An 18,037-nucleotide genomic window follows, 5' to 3' on the forward strand; every position below is an offset into this window, starting at 1 on the left:
AAATTTTTGTTCAAAGACAAGGATACGTGGTTGTACAGCAGTTTTACAGAGCAGTAATGCATTAGACAGTTATACAACCATTTTCTTTTTAAAGTTCCAGAGTACTCTGCAAAGATTAATACCTTACTTTTCTTTTAGTAGGCCATGAGAAAATAAGTGTTTCAGAATCATCTTCAGATATCAAAAAAAATAAAGGAAAAGGATTTGAAAATCTACACTACAGGAAAGCCAGGTTGCCATTAATTCTGGAAGGAAATTCCATTAATAAAGAAAATACAGCTACTAGAGTCTCTGAAGCTGTGAATGCTGTGGCTGAAGATGGCATCTCACAACCTGAAGATAAGCCAGACCAGGAAATCCCGTGGCAGAAGGAATTAGTGGAAACAGCTACATCATCTGTCAGTACTAGTAATTTGACTAGTGGGGTTGAACACTCCTGCTCAGTGAATGTATTAGAAGATGTATCTTTAACCAAAATGGCTAAAGAGGAGCTGGGGCCTCTTCACAACCCAATAGCAAAACACATCAGTAAGGTAGACATAGAGGAATGTGCAGGTGGTAGGAAAAGTGATCCCCCCTGGCAAAATGAGCAAGCATCTACAGGTCAGTATGCCACAAATTTAGCAGAATCTGTTCTGCAAGATGCATTCATCAGACTGTCACAGTCTCAAACCACTTTTAATGAGGAGGCTGCAGTCAGCATCTCTGTAGGGAGCTCCTGCAAGTCAGAAGATGTGTCTGCTGCCCGATCATGGAATGAACTTCCAAAGATCGTCATAGTGCAAAGTCCAGACAGCTGTGAGAATGTGTCTGACTGGCCAGGGTCTGCCTTCCCAAACGTGTGCCACTGGACTGAATCAGAAAGTTCTGCTGAAGTTTCAGATTACTTCGAGGAAGAACATTCAAATGGGCAAAGCCAGAGCGCACTGGAGATGGCCCTGGCGTGTGCAGCGACTGTCATTGGAACCATCTCAAGTCCCCAGGCTGCAGAAAAGTTCAGACAGGACCAAGAAACCACAGACTCCAAAAATGGAGCAGTAGATAATGAAGAGACACAGACAGCGTCTTCACAGCTACTTGAGGATTGTTCTGGTAGAGAATATTCATTTCCATCTGCGCTGTGTGGCATGACTCAGGTAGCAAGTGCTGTAGCAGTCTGTGGACTGGGGGAAGCAAAGGAAGAGAAGTACCCTGCAACTTCGAGTGGTCTGCTGTCTGCAGCTCAGACATCTGCAGCCGTTACTCTTCATTGCAGCATAGCTATAGGAAGCAGCATGGAGAAGCTGAATGATAGCATTGCAAAGGCACTTCTCAAAGAGGCATCAACAATTTTGACAAAACCCAATACATACAAAAACGTAGGGCATTTTATGGAATCCATAAATGGAAGAATTATTGAAACAGCAGCAAGGCCACAGATTCCACACTCTGATGGAGTAATCAGGGATGAACTTGCACAAAACTTATCTAATATTATTCTACGTCATTCTATCGAAGAGGTTAGGAAGAAGAGACAGCTACAGCCCTGTTCAGAAAACAGCTCGAGTACACAAGACATTTTCATGGAGACTGCAAATGAGTTGCTTTTTAATGTGATATATTTCACTTGCAAGAAGATGAATGACATAAGACAAGTTGAAGAGTGTTCTCCTCTGTTTTCTGACAGCCCAAAAGCCAAGAAAGTAACAAGAGTAGAAGGATGGCCAACACAGGCAATTACACATGAAACATCACACAGACCCCTTGATCATTCTGCTGCTAAGCCATTTGGTACATGCTACAGTGCTAGCAAAGAACTTGGAAATGGTACAGGCACTAGGAAAACTAACATGAGAGATGTAAATAGCAAGGAAAGTGCCACACTGAATTCAGAACTAAGTAGAGCCACTGGACATAATGGGCTTGTTGCAAAAACATCTCCCAAGAAAAGATACCTGAAAAGAACCGCACGAGACTGTTACAAATCCCCAAATCAGGGTAACAATCAGAAAAAGAAAGACTACAGATCATTTTCAGACAGAGAAAACACCTTTGCAAACAATGAATGCAGGCATGGCGTTCAAGAACAACAGTCTTCCAATGCTGCTGTGAATGCAGATAACCAGGTGAAGCATAAGTGTGATGCTGTGCTAAACGATGAAGTCCAAGTTAGCTTATCTTTGTTAGGAAGCCATGTCTTGCTTCCTTCTCAGCCTGTGCTCCAGGTGAAACATTCAAGGGACAAATATTGTATAACAGATTTTGCAGAAGAATTGGCAGAAACAGTGGTCTCTATGGCAACCGAAATAGCTGCCATTTGTCTTGAAAACTCAAGTGGAAAGCAACCCTGGTTCTGTGCATGGAAGAGAGGCAATGAATATCTGGTGACCCAGAGTTTGTCATGCAGAACCATGAAGAGGAAAAAGGAAACCCATGCTAATAGCTCAGTTGTTCGGAAGCACAGGGCACCTAGACTCAGCGAGATCAAAAGAAAGACAGATGAGCATCCTGAGCTAAAGGAAAAGTTGATGAATCGGGTAATAGATGAATCTATAAACCTTGAGGATGCACCAGATTCTGTCAATATCTTTGCAAATGAAGTGGCTGCAAAGATCATGAACCTCACTGAACTCTCCATGGTTGACAGCATCTGGCAAGGTCCAAACCATCCCAGGAACAGGCTGCACTGTGACAGATGGAGCCGAGCCAAGGCCTCAAGCTGTGAGAGCATCCCAGAGGAGGATGCAGATTCCAAAGCCTCTGTCAATACCTTAGGCCTAATGAACACCTTTGGTCAATCGGTGAGCCAGACAAGTTCTGTCTCAAAGCAGTCTAGCTGTGAAAGCATTACAGATGAATTTTCAAGATTTATGGTGAACCAGATGGAAAATGAAGGAAGAGGCTTTGATTTATTACTGGATTACTATGCAGGAAAAAATGCAAACAACATCTTAACTTCTGCTTTGCAACAAGTAGCCAAGAAAAATGGTCACCTTAACGTAAGACCAAGTTGCCCATCCAAACAGTCCAGCACAGAAAGCATAACAGAAGAATTTTATAGGTATATGCTAAGAGAAATAGAAAAGGAAAACAAAGATAACCTATCTTCCCCTCGAAATTCAAAGGACTGGTGTGGCAGTTTGCTACCGCCCTCTCTACGATCACCTTTTTGCTTCAGACAAGCCTCAATGCCTGACACCAGATCATCCAGCTCTAGACTAACAGTTAACATCCCAGTCAAGGCAAATTCATTAGATGGATTTGCCCAGCATCACCGGGATTCCTTAAGCGTACAGCCAGTCAGTACTGTGGCTTCTTCAGGTCTTTGCAAGTCTGATTCCTGCCTGTACCAAAGATGCAAGACTGACCAGATCACTGATATGTTGATTCATGAGACATGGGCAAGTTCTATTGAATCTCTAATGCGCAAGAACAAAATCATAGCAGATGAGGCAGAGGTTGCAGAGGCAGATCACTTTCACAGTGATTCCCCACCACATGTGGAACAATATGCAAACAGACTGGCTGCAAATATTGTTGAAAGTGGTAAAAGTTTAATAGTTGTCCAGCAGGATTCCTTTGATTCTACGAGCCAAGATCATATGCTGGAAAGCAAATATCCCCAAAGCGCAACTCGGATTCAAACAAAACCCAAAAGAGATGGAATAAATTTGGATGAGCAAAAAGAGAAGATGAAGAACCCTGGCTGGCTCCCTGCAGGTCAGCACAGGGAAGTGCCTTTAATTCAGATAGAAACTGATCAACGAGATGAGGCAGATAAAGACTCTAAGTCCTTAACTTCACATGACTCTTCTGGAAAGGAGCATCAAAGCAATGAAAAACCTCCAGAAGCTTATGCTGGGAAGCACACAGTTTCTGGTTCCTTACTGAATAGGTAGGTGATAAACAGAAAATCAGCTTATTGCTTCAGTGTTTAATTTCCCAGTAAACATTACTTTTATGAAGGGAGAAGACGAAGAGGAAACCACTTTTGGAGAAATAAGCAGGATAGATTATCACTACAGGTTTCTAACTGCATAAAACCACCAAATTATACATCACAGTACTGGTCTGTGGAGCAAACATTTGTTAAACGTTACAGTATTATGGTTCTAAGTTTCAAATCCAATACCACACAGACGAGTAAATTTTCCCTTTAACACTAGGTCTTCCATAGTCAAGAAAGGAGAGATGGACAAAGTTTGAATTTTCATTTAGCACTGGCTGAGATCTCAATGGAAAAATAAAAATCAGAATTAGTGTAAAACAGAAGATAGAATTTGAGCTGTAGTTCTCTCCTGTGCTTCCTTATGTACCTGATGTTTTGTGTACCTGGAAACAAGACCAGGCTTCCAAAAGCTTGAGGTTCAGCTTTGTGTTTACAGTCTGGAAGAACAAGTAAAAATTTTTTAGGGGAAGGGGAGAATAAATTAAAAGCACCCCTCAACTACTTGAGTTCAACCTCTAGGTAGAATTCAGATAGAGAAGTGAATAAAGTTTCATTTGGTGGAGTTTATACCATAGCCTAACACCCTCTCCTTGCAGCTGTATTCCTTTTGTTGAGGAATCTAAACTTTGGTTAAAGCAAAGTGTAAACCCTGCTGTGTGAGAGTGTAGTGCAAGCGTAGAGGATTGCTGTGGATGTTAGGAGATTAAGAGCAAAGCTGTCTCTCAAGGTATTACCTATTTTTAACTATACTTCTTAATCATATCTGTTACTTTAATGGTGTCTAAGCTGCCAATCACTTGGAGGATTGCAGCACTCCATTATCTCAGAGTGCTAGAAAGAGTGCAGATGCTAGTGTTCAAAACCATTTTGTAGCTCATTTTATGCTAGGCAGTGCTGTGTTTTGGCTTTTGACAAAGCTCTGCTAGAAGTGAGAAAGCATGCACTTCCCTGTGTATGGTAGCAATTAGGTGGATAATTACTATAGTCTCTCTATTTTGTGCTGACTCTCCCCCACTAACCTTCCTCTTCCTTGTAACGCAACCTGCTTTTAATAAGATACATTTAGAAATCTGCCTATTTAAAATCTTGACTGTTTGGAAATAAAGTTATTTTCTGCACAGCTTATGAGCCCTTTAATAACAGCTTTTCCTCTGTGTTTGATGCAGAGTTCTCGAAGTGGCTATGGAAAGTTTAAAGTCATAGGATTGGTAGAGCAGAATTAGTACCCAGAGGCTACTCCTATGTTAGCACTTTTCTTTGGCAATGCCTTGCAGTTCTGAACCAACTCATCCCCATTTCTATGCATCAGCACTGCGTGCAGCATGCAAAGCAGATTCCCTTGGGAGGAATGTCAATGAGAAGCTGTGCTGCAAGTGGGGACCAGGTGTGCTCATCCACTGACTAGGAAGGGGAAGCTTCTGGTGATTCTTCACATGGATTTGAACCACTTGTGGCAGGGCCATCTGGACCAAGCCTAGGCTGAAGTAAAAACCCTGAAACATGTAACAGATGAACAAGTGTCAGCACTGCTTGCTTTGAGCCACTGAACTACTCCTATTGCGTGCAATTACTTGGCAGAATAGGTACAGGCACGCAGGACTCCAGGCAAAATACGAAGCAGACATACAATCATTATCAAAAAGCATCACTGGTCTGTCACACAAGTGCATAATGAATCAAACGAACCCAAAGTGCTCACATAAGATTGCTACCCCCCGAAAAATCTCTTATATTTTGGACTTTATATTGGATGTTACCTGGCTCGTATTAAAACAGCCTCTGGATAGCACCACTACCCTGCTACCCAGCTGCTGGGGATGATGAGTTTTGTACCCAAGAGGTCAGAGATGACAGTTTGGGATATTTGACAGATGTTGATTGCCTTGTAGTTCAAAGGCCCTCAGGCAAATATGTCGCCTTTCTCTCTGTATAGAGGGCTGCCCCCCTCTCTAACATCCAGCATTAGCACAGCAACTTCTCAATTGTCCCCAGAGTGAGAGCACAGCACATGGAGATATCCAGAGTGATTTTATCTCAGTATATTCTTAATCGAGTTAGTTACTTGGGGACAATAGAATTTTGGGGTTGATCTCTTGCTCTAACCAAATTCAGAATGCCTCAGCCATACCTACAGATAAAAGCCTGGAGAAATTCTCACTTTCAGAGGGGTCCTCCAGAGAGTTGCAAGTGCATGACTTTTTTTTTTTTTTTTTTTAAATCACAGAGTTGCAAATGCAGACCATCCAGTAAATATTAACAAAACTACAGCTTTGCTTTAACTGTTACTCTGTTGCGGCAGCAATTAATTCTTTCTGATCACCCAAAAAGAGGTGGCATTTTTTATTATGTACTTTTCTGCCTGCATAGCAAGTCTGTTGGTAAATCTCACAATGCCCAGTTTGCCTGTGAAAAGTTACCTTAACTGTAGCTTTTATTCTTCATTTGTATATATACAACATATATACACGCACGCGTGCATGTGTGGCACACGTCAAGTATGAAGAATTATAAAGCATTTTTCCTAACCCTGTATTCTCCAAAATCAATCCGGTTTCTACCTACTGCATACTTACCAAGAGAAAGAATTATTTTATCCATCCCCAACCAAAGCAACAAAGCTCTTAAGAAACACAGCAGGCTAAAAGTCATTAGTGATTCACAACCCACAATACTTTCCTACTTTTACTTCTAGACCTTTCTTCAATCTACACTGTTCACAGGGTAGAAGAGCTGGAGGCTTGCTTGTATTATAGGGTGATCCATGCAAGGGTATGTGAATGTGGATATCTGTAGGAGTCAGTTCTGCTAAGAAAAAAAGTGTGAAATGTCATAGACTTGCTACAGAATGCACAGCTATATTTGTAGGAAAAGCTCTAAGTAGAAGAATTTTCTTCCAGCAACGTGCAGTTAAGGAAGTGGGTATGGTTTAAGTGTGTTTATGTAAATAGTCAGTGGAGCACGTTGTGGTCTCATGTGATGGAAGTTTTTTTTTTTTTTTTTGTTTGTTTGTTTTGTTTTTTTTACTTGCTAACTTGCTGTAAATGATATATCTGAATGTTGCAGGTGTTTTCTGTGTTGCTTTAAAATAGGTGGCTTTGTTTGAAATGCATTCAGTAAAAGTTTTCTGAAAATTTCTGCTGCATTTAAATAAAGCAAAGTGCATTTCAAGCAATTCAGAAAAATGTACACAAAACAGAATTGAGAGACCTTTAGAAAGTAGCATTGTCAGTGAAGATGCCGCACAACATGTTGGTATTTTTCATGTCAAGTTGAGTTAGGTTTACAACAAAAAATACCATAGTAGAATGCACTCATTTTCCAATCTGGGATCCTGCACAGCTCAGATAGGAACTAGATGTATCTGATTTCATCTTATTATTTCACTTCTAGATAGGATAATATTGTCTTATTCTGTTCTTATACTCTATTATAACAATTTTGACCTTCTTATATATATACCATGCATTTCTACTTCTTGATTAATACATTTTGTGAAGTTTAACACTACCATCATACACCAGAAACTGGAGAAATCTAAACATACAGATGAAAAACCATCTGTACAGAACTCAAAATGCTCCATCTCTTCATTGTTAAGAATTACTGCTGGCATTAGAAGAGCAAGCAAGGATAATTTTTGATCCAGATTTTATTCTCGATTACCTCCCCTAGCTAGAAAACGTTCACATACGCATGTAACATACCTAACTATAATCGATGGTCCAATAAAAATAAAAAATCACATTCAGCAGGCAGAAAACCTTGTCAAGAAACTTTTTCACCCACCATCAGGACAGGAATTTAGGGCCTATATATAGTTCCAATTATGCTGTCATTCTGCACTAATATTTATCCCGTATTTCAACCACTCATTGACAAAAGTACATTAAGCAATAGACCTATGCAGCAAGCAGTTCTTTTTGTACAAGTTAAGCCTTTTCTATGCATATTTCCACATAAGGCTTATTTTGCTTTGTATTTGTTTATAGCACCCACAGGAAGACCATTTTTAAAGAGCATCCCAGAGCATACGTTGAACTAGTCTTCTCATATGAATTTATAAGTTTGTCCAGTCTCTTGCATCTGTACAGTTTGTGCAGCTCAGTTAACTTTAATGAGTAGCATTGCCTGAAGATTTGCAGTAGTAGTTTGTTTGCCTATATTATAATTATCAGTATGCCTTCCTTATCATCCTACCAGCAAGAATGCTCAGAGCAGACTGGATGCTGAAGTCCCAGGAGAGACAAAAACAGCTGAAGAATTTCCAAACCATCTCAGCAGCAGTGAGGAAAGCACTGGTAGCTGGTCCCAGCTGGCCAATGATGAGGACAATCCAGATGACACAAGTAGCTACTTACAACTCAGTGAACGATCCCTGAGGTACCGGTATTGTCTGTTCTCAGTATACATAATGGTTTGGTCAACTAAGCATATGATTTGGTAACCATATGTTGGAAATGAGGGGCAATAACTCAAGATTGAGAACATTGTAAAGAAAGCCTAGTGACAGTTCATCTCATTTTAAAAATAAAAAATAAAAATTAAAAGAGCCACATCCTCATTTTCTGCCAGATCTTTGTTTTGGTGAGCAGTTACATTCAGACCATGAAAGCACTTCCTTGCCCCATGCAAGTGCCCCAGTCCTACAGTGAAAGGGCCGTCAGACAAGCTAATTGCTACGATCTTTGCTTTGCTTTATTTGCTACTGTTTCCAAAACAATGACATCTTCTTAGCCAAAACTGATGAGACTGCTATTCCCATCAGGTATCTGTATAATGAGAGCACAGATAGCACCCTGATCTGCTTAGACTAGCACAGGGAAGCAGATCAACAAAGGATGGCTGAGTTTGCCCCCAGTATGCATAAATTCCAGTGCACTGTGCCACATTGTCTTCCTACTCTAGCCAGGACATGTTTAAAGGTGTTACCTAGCCCTTAGAGTATGTATAAAGAAATGTTAGTTTGACTTCAGCCCTTTCACAACTTCAAATCGAGCAAGGTTTTTTCTTACCTTTTTTCAAGTTTTTTTTTCCTTAAATCTGATCTTAAATCAGATTTTAAAAAATATTGTCAAGTAATTACTTCTTTCTCCTGGGTATTAAGACAGGAAGGAAAGACTATGGTAACAAAGCAGGTAAAAGAGTCTGTCAGAGGGCACTGTTGGCTCATTGAAAGAAAATGGGTGAACCATTCATCTCATTGCAGTATCAACCCTTAAAGTCTGGTATAAGAGAGCTAATGCATTGTGCCATTTGGCTCTTCATTGAAACTGAAATTCTCTCTGAAGTCTGAATGCATGGCATACTGACCTTGATTTAGAAAAAAAACGATGGAGAAAGAAACTGTCTAGACAATACCTCGGACGTAAGGAATAATACTATTAGCTGCTTTTCTAGTATAAATTAATTGGTTCAAGTTTACTTAACACACAGAACTCATTGATGCTAACTGACTAGCAGCCAGCAAATTCACAACCTGTTCATCAGACTATTACAGCTGTGTAAACATTCACTGTCAAACATGTAGCAATGTTTGACTATTTTTTCTAAGTATTCTTAGGTTTTATACTTCATCCTTTTGAAGCAGCCAAAGAATACTTTAAGGTATTAATGGTCCCAATGAGCATTGGCTTTTAATTAAAAGTCTCAGTCTTTCAGAGTAGCCAGAAGCATCAGGGACCATCACTCTACCTGGGGCACCCTCAGATCCCTGACAGTACATAGTGTAGGACATAATATGCTGAAACTGCTGCTGGTTACAGGCATGGAGTCAACCAACAGGTAAGTAGTACAATAGGCAACCTCAGTGTGTGTGTATATATACACACATATACACATACCTATATCTATATATACATACACACAAACAAACCTTGGTTTAACTCAACACATTCTGAATCTGTATCTGAGTATCTGAACCTCTGCAGGTTTTTCCAGGACATCTCTATGCTTGGTAATCTTTCTTTTCAAGGACACATGCAGACTGTTTTTCTGTTTGAGACCAAATGTTCATTGCATAAGCCATTCACAAGAAGACTGTCTATGATTTTTTTTCCGTCCACAGCATCACTTGATACATGATCTGCCCAGAACTATTTTAATAAAAAAAACTCATTATTTTGAGCAGATTAGTGTGCTGCATTCTGGGAAACACTTACTGAGCACAATTGATTTTGTGGTACTCTGCATAACAGGAGACTGCCTCCTCACTTTACTTGTACAGAAAAAAATAATGTATGGAGATGTGTTCAGTGCAGCTTGGCACTAATATTTAAACTTTTGCTTTGTCAGCAATGGCAACAGCAGTACAACTAGCAGTCTTGGCATTATGGACCTGGAAATTTATCAGGAGAACATGCCATCTTCTCCTATGATTAAGTAAGTAGTCACTGAAGTGAGATTTGATGTTTAGTCTAATTTTAACTGCAAATCATTTACACCATCTAAAATGCGCCAAGCCCTGCTTTGCACCTGCTGCTTAGCCTGCCCTTAGTTTCAGAAAAGCTCACAAGTAGGTGTCTGTACAGTGTGACAGCATTAGATGGTGAAAAGTTACAGGAAAGCCCACCCAGGTGGACCTCTCGAGAATATGGATCCAACTGTTCTGCCTAGAAGGCAGCCTTCTGAGCATCCATTGCGTGACCTTTCTTCTCTGAGAAATTTCAAATATTATCAAAACTTTAATGTAAGAGCAAGTAAGATCAAGCAAATAAAGATCAATTAAAGTAAATATATATATATATGGCATTATTATAGTAATTTGGCTTAAGTTATGTCTTAAGTATTGTTTCAGGGTGTGTTTCTATTGAGCATACAATATAATTGTCAAGACATGCATAAGAAATTGCCTAAAGATGCTGGTACCCTGAAACATGGTATGTAACCAGTCAGCTGGTGAATGCCACGATGAAGACAGGGCACGGCCACTGCAGAAAAGTACGTACGGACTGTACATCACATATTGAACATGGAAACTTTGTGAAGTCAGTTATATCAGAAGACCTTTACAGCTCATTACCAGGCTATTCTACAACAAACCATCCTGCTTTTGAGAAGCTCTTTTTTGTCAGAAACCCAAGCATTCGTATTTCTGTAGGGTTGCATGCATTCTCTCTGGATCAGGACACTAACCTTGTTAAAACATTTCCATCTTAACAGTAGGCAGCAATACCTCCTACACACATTCCTTAAGGTCACCCCTCTCCCTTACGTTTCCAAAGATTAAAGTGATAAACTTCCAACTCCTCATTAGCTTTCAGTGGCTAGTCACAGGTGTTAGCCAACAGGCATGAGATCCTGGCAGGACAGATGTTGGGGAACACAGCACCACCACTCAGGGCAGTTCGTCCTTCCACAAATCAAAGTCAAAGCTCAGAATACATCTGCTGTTCAAACAGAACACTGGTAAAATAAAATCTGATGGAAGGGACATTATAAGGCACCTATGATTCTGTCACGACAAACCATAGACTGCATACTGCCATTTTATTTCACATCTTGCAGTAACCACTACACAAGTGTGTGTATATGCTTGGTCCTTTGAAGCCTTGGGGGAGATTCTGAATGTCTGTGAAAGAGGGTGGTAAGGGTAGCATCCTCCCATGTGGGAAACAAAGTCTTGCTGTCCTTGGTTGAGGACAGAACAGGACAGTCCAGAAACACCTAAGTGGTATCTCTCCAGTACTGATGAAGCGACTGCCATAACTAACATCAGACGTGAATTTACAGGTTCCTGCTACATGTATGGGAGCATGGACATTATGTTCTGAAATGGAAGCTGAAGCAGTGAAAACGTAGCCAGGGTTTATAGTTTAACAGGAAAAATGGAACATAAGAAATGAAGTTTTTTGAAATTTTTCCAATGTGTAAGCAGAATTTGTTTATCCAAACAGCTAATATATTTGAGAACAGCAGTAGTTGAAGACATTGATAGCTATGTTTGTGTTTAGCTATGAAAAATAGTTAAACTGTTAATAAATAATGGTTAATATAAATTAATAAAACTAGAAAGCTAGACTGAAAAAAATTCACCCAACAACTATAGCACTGCAAAATGCAGACATTGGAAATTCAGTATTTCCCCCTAGGTTACAAGACCTGCTGCGTCTTACCATAATGTCATTCTCTTTGTCATTACATAAACCGCAAAGATACGCAGATGAAACGTAACACATAGTGCAACTGGTACAAGTACTCCATCATATCACAGGAATAACACTGCAATTCCCATGGCTTTTCCTGATTTACAGATTAAATTACTGTAATATATTCAGCCTTTTATTATTTTATCCTGTTTAACATTTTTCTTGCAGTTTTCTAGGTCTTACATTGGGGGAGAAGTTTGTCCATCATGATGCAGTGTTGTAGACTGTTCCTAAATATCACTAACGAGCTTTGTTGTTGTTTTTTTCTAAGTGAATTAGTAGAAGAAAAGGTTTTCCTTAAAGAACAGACAGAAAATACAGAGGGTAAGTTGAACCTTATCAATCACAGCATACAATTTGAAGTTAATACATACAATTCCACAATAACCATTGGAATTACTTTTCCAGAAAGTACTTCAGGGCTCTCAGTGGGAACAGCCAATTGTCAGAAGGACCTCTTGGTGATAAATTTTGATCTGGAACCAGAATGCCCTGACGCAGAGCTTCGAGCCACCCTGCAGTGGATAGCTGCTTCCGAACTTGGAATCCCAACCATCTATTTTAAAAAATCTCAGGAAAACAGAATTGAAAAGGTAGTGTTCACAGAATTGGGCATAATATTAATTCACTTTAATCACAGTAGCATCTATGATGTATTGAAGTTACTGAGCCTAAAAGCAGATGCAAACACATCTTCATTACAGCAAGATGGCAAGGCTACTGCTTATTTCACAAAGAGGAGAGGATTAAATACATCAGGATTTAAGGTTCGTAGACTCCATAGACTCATTTGGGTTGGAGGGGACCTTAAAGACCATCAAGTTCCACCACCCTCACCCCTCAACAAGAAAAGGACCGACTGCTTGGTTGTACAGAAGAGACTAAATGCAAGATAACGATAACACTGAGCTCGGGCTCAGTGTCTCACGTAACAAGACCTCGAGGCTTCTGCAGCTGGTTGAAAGTTTAGAGGACAGGCAGGATGAACCCATATGCTTAGGTACATCCTTACATTATTCCTAGCCAGAGGGAGAGTTTTAGCAAGGGAGGCCAACCAGCATTTCTAGCAGAGTCATGTTTGCAATCACACATCTTTTACTTGGAAAGTGAGACCATTTTGCATCATTACATAAAAATTATGAGGCATCTCTCTGGCTCGACAATAATAATAATTTTTAAAAATGCTACGCATACCAGTACACTTTTGCTCCTGTTCAGATGTAGCCACCAGTCACCATTTTGCATGCAGAAGCCCATTTCCAGACAGACACAGATCACCAGAACTGAGATACCTTCTCAACTATTAGTCCAAGCCAGAACACCCAGAGCAAAGCAAAGAAGTCCAAAATGGCCACAAGAAATACAGAACAATTTTATTCCTGAATTAGTTCGCGATCTGCTGGAGACACCACTAAATGCTATCTACAACATTTCAGAAATAACCAGAATGACCTTTTCCAAGGTCAGAAAGACTGGTTCAAGCCTTAAGGCTAACGAGAAGTGTCACAGTATTCAAATCAATTAATGAAAAAAAGTATTACAAATCAGTATTTTCATCTGTTAAAATAATGTCTATAGGAAGATCATTTTGAGTAGCAGAGATATTGTTTGATTTTCTTGAGTACATGCATTTGGGAATCATAAACATCATTTAAAATGCATTCAGCATCAACAGTCCAAATTGCGTCTAATTAAAGAAACAGCTGTCAGCTTTACCCATGTGCTTTGGCAAACAGTTAATTCAATTGCAAAAATACACTAGAGAATAATGAAGCACATCCTGCCTACAACAGTGCTCTTGGAAATCGTGCGCCTATTAAGTATCGTTAAAATACATATTAAAAGTTTAGGCTTCAGTATGTAAATAGCAAACAGCTACAAGAACTAGAGACACAATATTTTCTTGTGTCGTTTAAAACTGGAAATGTAGAAGGAGCAAGCTAATTAGATATTGATTGTGAAATTCAAGGAAATGAAAAGCTTTGATTTTCATTTATATGCTGCTGAAAAAAAGTGGGACCAGATGCGTGACACTGTGAAGCCCATTATTAAGTACAAAGTGGACAAAATTCAGGATTTTTTACAGCTGTTTAAGAATGTATATTTAACCCTTGGTTTATATGGAGACTAAAAAAGCCAGGCAAATATAGATCCTTATCGTGATTCAACCACAACTGTGGCAAAAGTCTTCGTGTGACAGTTTACCCAGAAACGCTCACCAGTACTGTCTGAATATTTAAAATACTGGGTGGAAACACAAAAACGTAAATGTAAGTTAAAATATAACTGATGGTAATGAAGAGGATATTTTTCTGTGAAATAACTTTCGTTATTTTGACAGCGAGTTGTTGATAGGTTTTGATTCTGTAGCAAGCTCACTTTAACTGTTCTTGCTTTCATTGACAGAGCACTCACTGTACATAAGGATGGTCTCACAGCTGTTTGCATGCAATTCATTTAACAAAACCTTAGCAAAGTGCTAATCAAATCCTAAGTGCTATTGCTTTTTTTGTTTGTTTTCCTCTAATTTAGTTTTTAGATGTTGTGCAACTAGTTCAACGGAAGTCCTGGAAGGTTGGCGATATCTTTCATGCTGTGGTGCAATACTGCAAGCTCAGTGAGGAAGGCAGAGAGATGACACCAAGCCTGTTTGACTGGCTCCTTGAATTGGGTTAAGAAAGCTCACCTGTTCGGCATTTTTGTTTTAATCCAGTTTAAGTAAGCAGTGATTTGTGTAATGCTCTGACTTTCAAACATCACTGAGTACAATGAACAAAGACATACAAACTCTACAGAAACAGCACACGTCTGTTCCACAGCTGAGCACTGAGCAAAGTGAAACCAAGGCGTATTGTATCTTTCTGTATCCTGAGGGACTCTTGACATATTGTGCTATAGGATGTACTGTACTAGGCGGGGATGGATTTTTAGCCTTCTGAATTAATGGACTACACAGTAAAGACTTAAATCTCCAATAAGATCCATTTTCATCAATTTGATTAAATCAATCAGCTGAAATGGGACAGTATGCTAACATTCAGTTCTAAAACAACACTTATGTTTGTACAGTTTACCTATTAGAACCTGAGTGTGTTCCAGGATGCACAGAGAAACCCATGTCCCTAGATAAATAAAACAAAACTAAACCTCCAAGGTCTTCTAAGGGGTAAAAACTTTTGAACACACCAGATCTTTGTGGTTAGATGGCACAATAAAAGCCTACTGAAAACACATTTCAGTTTCTTTCCATGCAATTATTTCTCTCCCATAGCAATTTGCCATCCCTGTCTTCTTCTCAAGGAAATGAGATCTAGAATCTCAGTTAATACCCTTAAAAGAAATTTCTTTTCCCTTAGAGGCAGTGCAGTTTGGGATCTCTATGGTTGGTATGTCCCTAAGCACAGCTCTGTGAGTCATGGGAGTCACGGCAGTGGGTTTCTGAAGCCCTGTCCCATCCCAGGCCTGCCAGGTGACCTCAGGCAAGTCATTTCACCTCTGTGCCTCAGTGTCCCTACCTGGTTAAAGGGAGTGATGATAGTAAATGTGTTACACGAAGTGCTTTTATTTAAAGCACCATGTAACATGCTACATGAGTTAAAAGTAGTGAAAAAAATACTATTTTAGTTTTAGTTTAATCAAGTGAATTGTTAATAAGGTTAAAAAAAAATACATATCTGAAGAGTGCTGCCTCGACAGAAAGTTATGAAAATTAAGATTTTTAGGAAATCAAAATGATTGTTAAAATCTCAGCACACGTGCTTGTTTGTTTTGGATGCAAGTGTTTGGACTATATATGATAGTTCACATTGCTATAACATTTATATAACTTTGATAAGATATCCTATAGTATCTTCTTGCTGAGATGATCTGTTAGTATCATGCGCTCAGTGATACTCTCGACTCTTCCAAAGAGATAGGTTATATTTACCTTTAAATTCAAAACCAATCACATCAAAGCTCTTCTGAGATTTATTTCTTTGAAAATCTTTATCTTTTGCCTCTCCCTTCCCAAATAGCATAATAGAAAACCAGCCTTTCCCAATACAATATTTAAGAGATTTTATTTTCCGTATAACAATATATGCTTCTGTACTATTTCTTGGGAGGGGGGGAAAAGAAAACTGTCCTTTTGCACTATTTTTGAAGACTTTGAAGTAGTTTTGAATAATTTATGAAAAAGAGCCATATTATTCTCAATTTTATCTTTAAAACCATTCCTAAAGTTGCATGATTTTCACTCATTTGTTGAGAGATACAAATTGTCAGTGAAACCTAATACAGAACATTAAGTAACATGAGAAATTCTACATCTCTGCAACATATACAGAACAGTGGAGGTCTCTTTACTGTCAAGATAAAGGTCAGTTTGTTGCATACACTAAACTGTGCAGTCACTGGGCTTATTCTTACAAACTGCTGAACATCCACAACTCACACCAACATGCGTGGTAACACTGAATGCTCAGCATTTCCGAGGCTGAAAGTCAGTAAAAAGCACCAAGTATTATATAAAAGTGCTCTGAGTTAATAAATGGGAAAGTGTATTTATTTTAAGCCAAATACAGTTAGTTGTCAGTAAACCAATTTTTTGCTGTGATAGAATCAATGTTTACTTATCCTACAAAGCACAAATATCATGACTGAGTTGTAAGCGTGATGCAGTTTCTCTGTATAGTTCTTAATGTTGCAGTTTGTTCAGAAATAAATTTATGTTATAACGTCATCTTTGTCTTCCTAAAAAAAAATATTCGACCAATTAAATAATATTTGCATGTTATCCCTGTAGCATCCATGATTTGCTTCTCAAAGCAATGCTTCTGAATGAAACGTCTGACCCACAGCCCTAACTAAAGCAAGCACTGGGTCTTAGCTCATTCCCAGAGCTGTGGCTTTCCTCACATTCCACAATTCATTCAGATGATATAAGGCTAATCAGAACATTCTTGCTATCACAGAAAATAAATTACACATTCATTGCAAAGAATTAACCCCAGAATAATGCCAACATAACAAAACTCTGTTAGTGCTTACTAATATGTTTACAGTTTATATGCTTACAGACATTAAGGAGTTTCTTCTGTTAAAGTTTGCACAAATATTTACTTCCCTACTGCCTAGGTGGAAAGGTATTTCTGCTGCTAAACAGAAAAGGAAACCAACATTTAACTTAACTGTGTAAATCAAAACAGGAGTTGTTGTTCACTATTAAAAACACATATCCTGAAAAAAAATCAAGTCAACTTTAAATAAAAGAGAACTTCATACTACGTACAGATTTCAGTAAAAGCCTGAGAGTAAATTATGCGTGGTTCAGCCTGTTTACCTGAGTGGGATGCACGTTGTTAATATCATGAGGATGCGGAGTGAGTGGCTGCTCACTGTCTTTTGCAACATAAAAGCTAGAACCCATCAAATTAAACCCATAAATAAACAAAAAGAGGTGACGCTTAATCAGATGAAAGGATGCAAAACTTGGGCATAGGTTCAAGTGGAGCCTGATTAAGTACTTGAAAGCGATGCACCACGATTTTCTATAGAGACAAACCCTGTAACACTCAGGGAATCCCTGGCTATCCAAAGCAGCCCATGAGATTTGCTTCTGCACCAGGTGCAGTGCAGGTCCCAGTACTGGCTCTACAAGCCAGCTAACAAAGAGCAGAACTTGGCCTGTAAATACCTGAATGACACAGGAGAACTACCTATTGAAAAAACAAGCATTTAATAAGACTTTGAGTTTAGTTTGGTTTAGCTTAGGGTGCTTTCAATAGAGGAATTATTAGAAACTGAAAAACAATCTTCCTCCATTTTGTGAGAAATCTTCAGTGTTATGACAATCTTCAGTAGCTTACTCATTGTATTGCAGTCTATAATGAAAATTGTCGCCTATTTACATTTAGCCTATTAAATTCAGCAAATAGCTTTCTGGAGAGGCTGATGTAACTTTCTCCTGTCTGGTTTCACACAG

General features: G+C 39.0%; 1 protein-coding gene across 10 annotated transcripts in view; it reads left to right on the top strand.

Moving 5' to 3' along the window:
- The window catches only part of SPHKAP (SPHK1 interactor, AKAP domain containing), a 72,157-nt gene extending 55,308 nt beyond the window's left edge, over window positions 1-16,849 (top strand). For 4 of the 10 annotated variants that reach the window (XM_083848776.1, XM_083848775.1, XM_083848777.1 and 1 more), the window contains 6 exons: window positions 139-3,874; window positions 8,129-8,308; window positions 10,220-10,306; window positions 12,344-12,396; window positions 12,481-12,665; window positions 14,605-16,849. In XM_083848776.1, the coding sequence (XP_083704902.1) occupies window positions 139-3,874; window positions 8,129-8,308; window positions 10,220-10,306; window positions 12,344-12,396; window positions 12,481-12,665; window positions 14,605-14,748 (4,385 nt within the window). In that variant the 3' untranslated portion in view covers window positions 14,749-16,849. Of the gene's footprint in view, window positions 1-138; window positions 3,875-8,128; window positions 8,309-10,219; window positions 10,307-12,240; window positions 12,311-12,343; window positions 12,666-14,604 lie in introns of those variants that run through there. The other 6 variants (XM_083848771.1, XM_083848768.1, XM_083848770.1 and 3 more) reach the window with 3 other exon arrangements.
- The last annotated feature ends 1,188 nt before the right edge of the window (window positions 16,850-18,037 follow it).

Source organism: Anser anser (genome assembly GCF_964211835.1).
Source record: "Anser anser genome assembly, chromosome: 9".
Lineage (NCBI taxonomy): Eukaryota > Metazoa > Chordata > Aves > Anseriformes > Anatidae > Anser > Anser anser.